Consider the following 10,887-nt stretch of genomic DNA (forward strand, 5'->3'; position numbering starts at 1 on the left):
AAACACGCTACCTGTTAGTATTTTAGCTGATTTAGATAAGCAACAGGTAAACACACTTATTTTAGTACTTTAGAGGCACAAGAGAGCTATAGGCTGGACCATCCCAGATATTATTGGTATTCCCTCGGGCATCTGCTCGCATAAAATTCAACTTGAAGAAGATTGTATTCCAACCATAGGGCATCATCTCCGTCTTAACCCACCAATGCAAGAGGCGGTTAAGAAGGATATTATTAAGTGGTTGGATACAGGAGTGGTTTACCCTATTTTTGACAGCAAGTGGGTGAGCCCAGTTCAATGCATACCCAAAAAAATGGGCATGACAGTGGCTGCTAATGAAAGGAATGAGTTAATTCCACTCAGGCCTGTAACTGGGTGGAGAGTTTATATGGACTACTGCAAACTAAATTCTTGTACTTTGAAAGACCACTTCCCGATGCCCTTTATGGACCAAATGCTTGATCGATTGGCTGGAAGGGAGTGGTATTACTTCTTGGATGGTTATTTCGGATACAACCAAATCTGCATTTCTCCTAAAGATCAGGAGAAGATGACATTCACATACCCATATGGCACCTTTGCATTTAAGAGAATGTCATTTGGGCTATGCAATGCGCCCGCCACTTTCAACGGTGTATGATGTCTATTTTTTCAGACATGGTGGAGAACACCATAGAGGCATTCATGGATAATTTCTCTATGGTGGGTGATTTATTCGAGATGTGTTTAGAAAATCTGAATCTAGCCTTGCAGAGATATGTTGAATTTAATTTGGTGCTTAACTGGGAAAAATGCTATTTCAGGGTAAAGAAGAGCATCGTTCTTAGCCACAAAATTTCCAAAAAAGGGATAGAAGTTGATCAAGCAAAAGTGGAAGTTATTGAGAAACTACCACCTCCCATTTCAGTGAAGGGAGTGCATAGTTTTCTTGGACATGCTAGATTTTATCGAAGATTTATAAAATACCTCTCGAAATTTGTAAATCCATTTTTCAAACTTTTAGAGAAAGAAGTGAAATTTTCCTTCGATGATGAGTGCTTGAAGGCATCTAAATGCCTTAATAAGAAGCTGGTTGAGGCCCCTATTGTTGTTGCACTTGACTGGTCAAAACCATTTAAGATCATGTGTGATTCCAGTGGTGTTGCCCTTGGAGATGTATTGGGACAAAAGAGGGATAAAATGTTTCATCCGATATATTACACTAGCAAAGCACTGAATGGAGCGCAAAAGAATTACACTGTCACTGAATAGGAACTTCTGGTCGTAGTGTATGATTTTGAGAAGTTCAGAGCTTATATTCTTGGGACCAAAGTGGTGGTCCACACCGACCATGCTGCCTTGAGGTAGCTGATGGCTAAGAAAGATGCAAAACCAAGGCTGATTAGATGGGTATTGCTGCTGCAAGAATTCGACTTTGAGGTTAAAGATAGGAAAGGTTGTGAAAACCAGGTTGCAAATCATCTGTCTAGAATTGAGGTGAACAGGAAATTAGTGATGAAACAAAGATAAATAATGCATTCCCTAATGAGAAGATCCTGGTTGCCGCTGTGGAAAAATTACCTTGGTATGCGGATTATGCAAATTATGTTGTGAGTAAGCTCATCCCAGAAAACCTTTCTTTCCATTAAAGGAAGAAATTCTTGCATGATGTGACTCATTACTTCTGGGATAAACCATATCTTTTTTGGTGATGTGCGGACAATATTATAAGGAGATGTGTACCGAAAGTGGATGTATTGTGCATATTGGAAGCATGTCATGCTTCTCCAGTTGGGGGCACCATGCAGGCAACCGAACGACTAGGAAGGTATTGCAGAGTGGCTATTGCTGGCCAACATTGTTCAAGGATGCCCATGAGTTTATGCTGAAATGTGACCAATGTCAGAGGCAGGGATCAATCTCCAAAAGACATGAGATGCCCTTGACTAAGATGCTTAAAGTGGAATTGTTTGATGTCTGGCGCATTGATTTCATGGGTCCTTTTATAAGTTCATATGGGATGAAGTATATTTTAGTTGTTGTTGACTACATCTCGAAATGGCTCGAAGCTGTAGCATTGTCTGATAATGAAGGAAAGAGGGTTGTTGTTTTTCTCAAGAAAAACATCTTCTCTCGCTTTGGAGTACCACGTACTATTATAAGCGATGGAGGATCTCATTTTTGTAACAAATTATTTAGAGCAGCTTTAGCAAAATATGGGGTAAAACAGGATCGAGTAGCTACTCCATACCACCCATAAACCATTAGGCAAGTGGAGGTATCAAATCGAGAGATTAAAGTCATCCTAGCTAAACCGGTGAACGCTAGTTGGAAAGATTGGTCTCGAAAGCTTGATGATGCCCTGTGGGCATATCGGACTGCGTTCAAGACACCCATTGGTATGTTACTATTTCAGCTGGTCTATGAAAAAGCTTGCCACCTACCAATAGAGCTGGAGCACAAAGCCTTATGGGCACACAAAGGCTGAATTTGAATTAGAAGAAGGCAGCAAAGTTAAGACTGGGGCAACTAAATGAGATGGATAAATTCTGTCTTAGGGCATATGAACGAGAAGATCTGTATAAAGAAATGATAAAAAAATATCACAATTGGAGGATAGAGAAACGAGACTTCCAAAAGGGTGACATGGTGCTTCTGTTCAATTCCAGACTCAAATTGTTCTCAGGTAAGCTGAAATCTAAGTGGTCAGGCCCTTTTAAAGTTAGCCAAGTCTACTCATCTAGAGTAGTGGAAATTGAAAATGATGACGGCAGTACCTTCAAGGTAAATGGGCAACGTGTCAAGCTTTACATTGGTCTGAAAGAATTAATAAAAAGTATCACCATTATCTGTCTCAATGATGTCTAAAGTAATCAAGATACCTGAGTTGTGCCGCAATGTTAAATCAGGCGCTGCATGAGAGGCAACCCATAAACCCCGGGATTGATCCATTCCAGGTATACTCTTACCCTGAGTTTAGCTTTATTTTTAATTTTAAGCTAAGGGTGTAGAGTAGTATGTTGTTGTAACAATTTTTGTTAGATAAGAGGAGTAATACAGGTACTTGAGGCAGTTAGCTTGTTTTGTGACTTTTGAGCACCTCTCCATTGATCTGAGTTATAACTGTGTGAATTCCATTCATCTGTGACTGCGGTGCATCTTTTTATGGCATTAGTCTGGCGACTTGATGATTTTTGCTAAACAAATTGCATGAATCGGATAAGTAGTGATATGTGATGTATTTGTGTACCATGTGTGTGTGAGGTCTTACTCAGTTCCTACTGTGTGTCGAATCTAAAACTTTCTCTGTTAGTCCTGCCTAGGTTGTAGGATAGGGGTTACGAAAGGATCATAGGCCATTTTTTGTTGTAACCCACTTTCAGCCTAAATGGCCTTCCCAATGTGAATAATATCCCTTGATCCCTGATTTGAGCCTATATGCCTATTTCTTTCTATGAAACCTCTCACCTTCCCGTTTACCCCACAATGAACCTGTTTTAGCCCTGGTCCTCCTTGGATACTGTGCACCTTGACTTAGGCAAATATCCTAAGTTGAGGGTGGCTATCATAGGGGTGCGTGATGCAAAATGAGCATGAAGAGAGGTAGAATAAGAGAAAAGAACAAAAATTTAGGTGCTGTGAAAAAGGTATAAGAAAAGAGAAAGTTATGTTAAATATGATAAAAAGATAATATGATGATTGAAAAGACCGCATCCATCTTGAGCATGTGTGATCAATAAAAGAAGAGGAAGAAAATAAGGTTGAGAAGTGAAACCCTAAGAGCTTAGTGTAGTGTCAAGGAGGTATAGTCACTCTAAAATATCCATGAATATCATACCACCCCCTAGCCTACATTACAAGCCTAAGAAAAGCCCTAAAGTGATCCTAACTGACCTACCTGAAGATTTGGGTACTGACTATAAGGGCAAGCCTATGGCATTTGACATGTAGTGCTTGGAACTTCATTCTGAAAGTGAGACTTATGATTATCCCTATGTTTATGTATGTGAATTCTGATATGTGTGAAAAAGGAATTTCTTTATTGTGAGGGCACATTGGGTATATTGCTAAGTCATTGACTTGTTCAGATAGTGTGAATTGGTATGGCATGATTGTTATTGCTGAATTTTTTCCGTATCTTGATGCTTGTGAGTTGCATGGTTGTTCTTCAAAACATCAATAGTGAGTTTTAAATTAACTGACCTTGGAGATGGTGAAATTATTCTAAACTAATATGAGTAGTTAGCTACCAAATTGTACTTTGTATTCTCTTAGTTATATTTTGGTTGCTTGAGGACAAGCAATTGTTTTAACTTGAGGGTGTTGATGTGTGAGCATATGCTAACACATTTGAGGCTTTTAACTCTAAATAATTGTAAGGTCTTGAGCAACTGTAGTTATTTTTTATTAGTTTATGTTTGATTTTGCAGTTTTAGCTGATATGATAGAGAACCAAAATAAAATGAAGCAAGGAAATTAAAATTTAAAGAAATCTGAAGACAAGTGTGGCTTACGACATTTGTGATAAGTCGTCATCCCTGTGATAAGCTATCAGGTTGGTCATCATCAGTAGAGAGAGAATTGGCCTAAAGTGGAAGTTGTGACGATATTTTGTGATAAGCCGTCAAGGGTCTGATAAGTTATCAAGAATGTCGTCAGCCTAAGAAAGCCAAGAAGAACTGAAGCAAAACCTTAACTACATTTTGTGATAGGTCATCACGTAGATGATAGGTTATCAAGTTTGTCATCAGCCTTAAGCAGGAAGAGCCAAAACTGAAGAAGAAGCTGACGACATTTGTGATAAGTCGTCAGCTTCCTAATAAGCTATCACAAATGTCGTCGGCTAATCCGAAGGATTTCTGATTTTTATTAATTTGTTTCCTTATTTAGGGTAAACTATTTAAAGCTTTATTTTAGGGTTTTCTAGACATGATTATTATTACTATTATTATTCCACACAAAGCCGACACCTGGTGTTTTGGACAGCATATTTTAATATTTTCCCTCTTTACTTCTTAACTTTAACAACACAATAATTTTTTAGAGATTATTTTCAGTATTTTGGTATTTTTCCTTTGTGATCTAATCTGTGATTCACTTGTTATTACTCATTTCTGTAAGTTTATCTTTCAAATCATGAATTCAATTATGTGTTTCGTTCGTTACATCATGAGTGTCTAAACTCCATTAACCTGAGTTGTGGGATCTAGGATTAGGTCTTGATGAGGTGCTAAGTATTCAAGATTCAAAAGGTGGTAGGATTTCTTGATAATTCTGAAGTTTTAATTAACGTATGTTGGTTGCAAATAGTAGACATGCCTGCTTTGGTTTGCTTGAGAAAGAAATCAAATATAGTAGAAAGTAAATTATCAATAGGGACTCGAAAATACTTCGTTTAATAATCAGCGCTGTAACAAGGTTGGTTAACCTGAGGTAAAATATGGACAGTAAATAGAAATTCCCTAAGTCCAAGAGGATTAGGGAATTAAACGCTTAAGTAGGTCGAGAGACATTTAAGCATAACATTGATAAAGATAGCTTGCTATCCTACCCACCGTGAGAATCTTGAACCACTTTTAGCATCTGTCATGTACCGAAAGCCCTAGTGAACATAATTCTGGTTATTTCATAAACTCTTGATTTACAAACACCAAAAGTAAAGTGACAAACAGCAACTTGTTAAACCTAAACCCCCCATTTCTGGAAATATTAAACTATCAGTGAATTAAATCGCAAACAACTTGAGTTCACACCATATTCCCTGTGGGATTCTACCCAAACCTAGTTGGGTTTTATATTGACAACGATCGCTTACACCCATTCAAGAGTGTAATTTAAGATTTATCATATATCCTCAAAAAATACCTTTAAATGATGATTGCAAAATAAAAAATTAAACTCTTTACCGATGAAGTTTAAAAAAAAAAAATTCTTCAATTTGGACCTCGATTTTTAGCTTTTTTTGTGTGAATTTTCTCCTGCAAACTCCTATAATCTTGATGAATGGGCTTTGAAAATAAAATTCTAGCTTTATCTTTTTTTTTGGGAACCCATTTTGGATCAGGCCTAAATATAAGTGTTATGAGTATCGTTAGCTTTATTTTAATGCATAGATGTTGTATTTGAATATTGTAGTTGATTCTAAGGCCGTTCGCGAGGGAAAGACTCTGGGTTGAAGTACTTTAGATCAAAATTTCATCATTTTGAGGTAGGTTATGGCTTAACTTCTTTCAAATTGAGTTGGGTAGTTAATAAACAAGTAAATCATACTATGGGTTGGGGAAAATAGTTAGAAATTTATATTTCTAGATTATTTTTATTATTATGTGCCCTTGTAGAGGACTATATTTTGTTGTGGTTGGCTAATAATATCTTATATTGCGTGTTGCTCGTGTGGAGAATTTATTTGACATCATTGGTCTTATCTGTGTCTTAGAATACCTTTATTCTAGATATGATATCGTGCGGGGGCGTAGTTTCTAATGTAGGCCTTATTTGAGCATTGGTTGCTTTTATCATGATAAAAATACTCGAATTAGAGATTTATATAATATTAATTATGTCATGCATGCATATTTATTCTAATGGTGCTTAATTGAGTTGAGAATCATGAATTATGGACGTACTGATTTAATTTCCTGGATCACTTGTAAATATATACTTTTTGGATGTATTGGATATCGTCACATTGAGTTGATTGTGAGCATTACATCCTTATTCCATACATATACATTCATGAGATACTGGTATCGTTGAAAAACACTATTTTTGAAAATGAGACATTTTTATGAAACCCTCTCCGTGAACACGAGCCAGAGAGATGAGATAAGTTGAAATTGAGATATAGTATATGTGTTGCGAGACCCCATAGGTCCCACCTGACAGATGCGAGCTCGGTGGTGTATACAGAAAATCACATGATGGCTTTTATCATTCATTCCATCTACATTGCACTGCATTGCATTTGCACACACATCTTGCTTGTTTTTCTTAGTTTCCTTGACTTATGCTTAGTTTTAGTATTTCTTTTTCTTTTATGTATGTGTTGTTTCTATTTCTATGTTCTTATATGTATTAGAACGGTTAGTGAAGATGGTGTAAGCTATGTATGGGACTTTTCTGCTTGAAGGTGACATGCTCATTGTATATTTTATTTATCTTATTTTCTACTTTGCTCAGTCGATCTATGATACCTACTGAGTGTGAGTGAAACGTATTCACCCTTATTATGCCCTTTCGGTGTAGATCCTTGCACGAGTACAACTCACAGAGGCTTATTCATGCGGTGGAGTTGGTGACACTTTGAGGTACTGGCCCACTCTAGGTTTTTAGAGTCGACTCCATGCCTCCTCTATCTATTAGTTGTCTTTACTTCTATTTCAGAGACAGACTATGTATTTTCAGTTTTGGATATTGTATTAGATGCTCTTATGCTATGAAACCAGATTTTGGGGTTGGATTTATGGATTTCTTTCATATTTCGTTGTAATTATATTTTGCGTTTGGCTTGACTTCATTCTAGAATTCCTGTCGAAATGTATGATACTATAATTTATTATCTCCTTTATCAATTAAGGTAATTGGATTTCTTATCAAGATTGTGTTATGACAAATGTCATCATGATCTGATTTTTGGATCGCAACACTTTTTTCTAATTTGCTGAAAATTGAAACATGGTACAATAAGTAAAAAATTACGTGCCACAATAAAAAAGTTTTGTTCGTCTTTCCTCTTTATTTTAATTTGTTGACAAAGTTCTTTCATGGAGCTTTTCTAGAAAGAAAAAGACATTACATGGAGAAGGGAAGTGGGAAAAAAGGAGTTCATATAAATCAAACTCGCAATTATGTGAAAGATCATCGTTAGTTATACTAGACTATCGGCAATTACATGTCAAGTAACCCATTCTTAGTATGCTATTCAACAATTACAAATACAAATGACAAATTCAAGGCAAAATGAAAGCAATAAAAATTTACGAAATGATCTACTTATAGTTTTTACAAGTACATAGATCAACCATAACACTTGAAACATTCAAATCATAAATCTTTAATTATGGAAACACTTGTTTTACAAAGAAAAAGGGAAGAAGAAAACAATCGATAAGATGGATTCTTCAAATGGTAAACACCCCTCATCTCCATCTTTAAGGTTGTAGGTTCTCACCGGGGGAACGGAAAGGGTGGGAACTCCTACGTACGGAGGGTCAACAAAGCTCAGTTCTTGGCTTCTTCCTAACAGAAACGCAACCTCTTTGATGATCTCTAAATATTCTAATCTCAGAACAATCCCTCAAATCCTCAAGACTTATATACTGTTGTTTCACCATTCTTGAAAAATCACAACCAGTATCATTAATCCAAATATAAGGGTGGCAAGATTCATTATAATAATAAAGCAAACTCTTAACTCCACCTTTATAATAATTACCAGGCATATAAGCCTTGTAAATTTTCTTGGAATTTAGCCTCTTTGATGATCCTGGTTTCAACGTATGAACTTTCTTCAAGATTGAACCAATCCTTATTTGCAATTCAATTGATTTATCACTGAAATTCCAAATCCTTGTACCAAAACTAGAGACTTGAGCAAGATCTTTGCACCCATTGAAGCACTTCACAAATGAGACAAGGCTAAAATAACCACCACCCTCCATTTCATTGTGTTTTTTTTTTTTTGGTCACCAAGGCTAGCTTTTTAAAGGGTCTAGAGAAAACAAATAATCATTATATGTAGTGTAACTTTCAGCCAATTGCTATATATTCCAAACTTTGCCTACTAAATGATTCTGATATTCTTGGATTTGTGGGCCATTGAAAGTGTTACTCGTTTGGTTAGGCAGTGAGGAAAATTTAAGTTTATTAGCTGTGAGACTATGACACGTTGTTTTTTCTATATTAAGGAGCGACCTGATTTATATCTAATACTACAATATTTCTTAAAGTCGTCTATATTCTTCAGCAGTTATGGTAAAACTAAGCGCCGTTTGATGGAATGTATTTAAAAAAAATAATAATGAATGCATTAGCTTAATGTTTTGCTAATAAAATTAAAAAAAGTAGACTTATTCATAAAATTACTATCCTAAAGTTGACAAGTATGAATTGCTTGGATGGTAAATACCTCTCACTTTTAATTCTAAGGTCGTGAAGAATCACCATGGAACCAAAAAAAGTGAACGAATTACCCTAAGAATTCTACGAAATGGCCACCTGTGAAAACATCTCTACTAACAAACTATTTCAATAGTACATTTTTTGGCGTGTCACTCATGATGATTAGAGGACTTAAAGAGTTGGCCGACTCAAAAAAATTTAGCTAGAAAACAGGTCAGGTAGATCAACGATAATACAAGCAAGCAAACATGCGGACGAGTTTAAAAAGGTCTTATGCAACCTTTGAATTATCTATCGTATTTTCTTTATTTGTATCACCAAAACACCCAAAGGGATGACTATATGTACCTCGAAAGCGCCGGCCCCATCCAATAAAGAATTGCGGGAGAAAACTAACAAATTCTAAGGGTCGATAGAGAAGTGGTTGTAAATTATTAGTTACTGTATGTTTATTAGCTGTGAGACTATGCCTCACTTTTTCTATTTTGAGGGACATGCTTTATATAAAATATAATACTTTATCCGTCTATTTTTATTTGTTCATTTTTTAATTAGCACATGAATTAAGAAGTAGTAAATAATAGGGATAATTTTATCCTATTACCTTTTGAATATGGTAAATTTAATACTTTAATGATGTATTTAACGCTAAGAACAAAATGGATAGAAGTAAATAAATCATCCATTAATTTTAACAGAACAAGTATTGTTGAAATATAAACAGAATAAAATGAACCGAGGGAGTATTTCATAAAAGACACCCGTATCTTTCAGTGATAAAAAGTCTCCTAAAACTTTGAAATTACAGAAATTTAAGTGTTTTTTGTTAACTACTTAAATCATACCTTTTCCTCTCTGTGCAGCCTTAGAATTTCAGTATCTTGTTAAGTTGAAGAAAACGAGGGGAAAAAGTAAACACAGAATAGAAAGGAATAAATAGTTTCTAATTAGCTTAGTAATTAAATCACGAATAATTCTTAACAATCTTTTAATCATCTGAGCATACGTAACTAAACTAGTTTAAATTATGACTATTGAGTAACACCACAGTAGAACAAAATTTAAGTTGTATGATAGGCTTTAGGATGATAAGTTTTGGATAAAATCTTAGGATGTTTAAGGGGCATTTTCTGTGACTATGAGATACCTCAAGGGGTTGAGAAAAATGTCAATTTTCTTGACAATAATGTCTAATTTACATTTCTAAGTGACCACTTAATTTGGACTATAACAAGATAACGGCTACGTTTATCTGTATTTCATCGAGTAGAGGGTCTATTGGGAACAATCTCTATACCTTCAGAGTAGGGGGTAAGGTCTGCGTACACCTATCTCCTCGGACCTCACTTTGTAAAATTACACCAGGTATATACTGTTATAACAAGATAATGGACATTCTTGGTAGCTACTTTCTTGGGGTTAGAAAAGCACGGAAAAGAAAATGATGGGTGCAGCAGGAATTATTTGATAGTGAATTATTGATTAAGCTTCAAATGATTCTGCTTTATCTACCATGATTATGCTTGTGCTCCTTTTAATCTTTTTTACTTTAATAATTATAATTTCTAACTAGAGCACCTTTAGCCTCTTTCTGGCGAAACTTCAGCGCTGGCAAAGAATTGCCAATATTTTTTTAGGATAATTGAACTTGACTTGATTGTGGTCCTGACCCACCAGCCATTTGGTGAAAAGTAGCACCAAAAATTAGGCCACCCCAAAAGCTTTAGTGTCCCAGTTATGATGTTTGTTGATGTACAAAGAGGAAAAAAATTGTAGTGCTCGTAGTTA

At 35.6% G+C, this 10,887-nt stretch overlaps 1 protein-coding gene across 1 annotated transcript; it reads right to left on the bottom strand.

Annotated features, from left to right (window-relative positions):
- Positions 1 to 7,873: 7,873 nt before the first annotated feature.
- On the bottom strand, positions 7,874 to 8,784 carry LOC107856948. The gene has a single exon (XM_016701911.2). It carries the CDS (start codon positions 8,637 to 8,639, stop codon positions 8,190 to 8,192), a length of 450 nt encoding a protein of 149 aa, XP_016557397.1. The 5' UTR covers positions 8,640 to 8,784; the 3' UTR covers positions 7,874 to 8,189.
- Between the last annotated feature and the right edge of the window lie 2,103 nt (positions 8,785 to 10,887).

Source organism: Capsicum annuum, chromosome 1 (genome assembly GCF_002878395.1).
Source record: "Capsicum annuum cultivar UCD-10X-F1 chromosome 1, UCD10Xv1.1, whole genome shotgun sequence".
Lineage (NCBI taxonomy): Eukaryota > Viridiplantae > Streptophyta > Magnoliopsida > Solanales > Solanaceae > Capsicum > Capsicum annuum.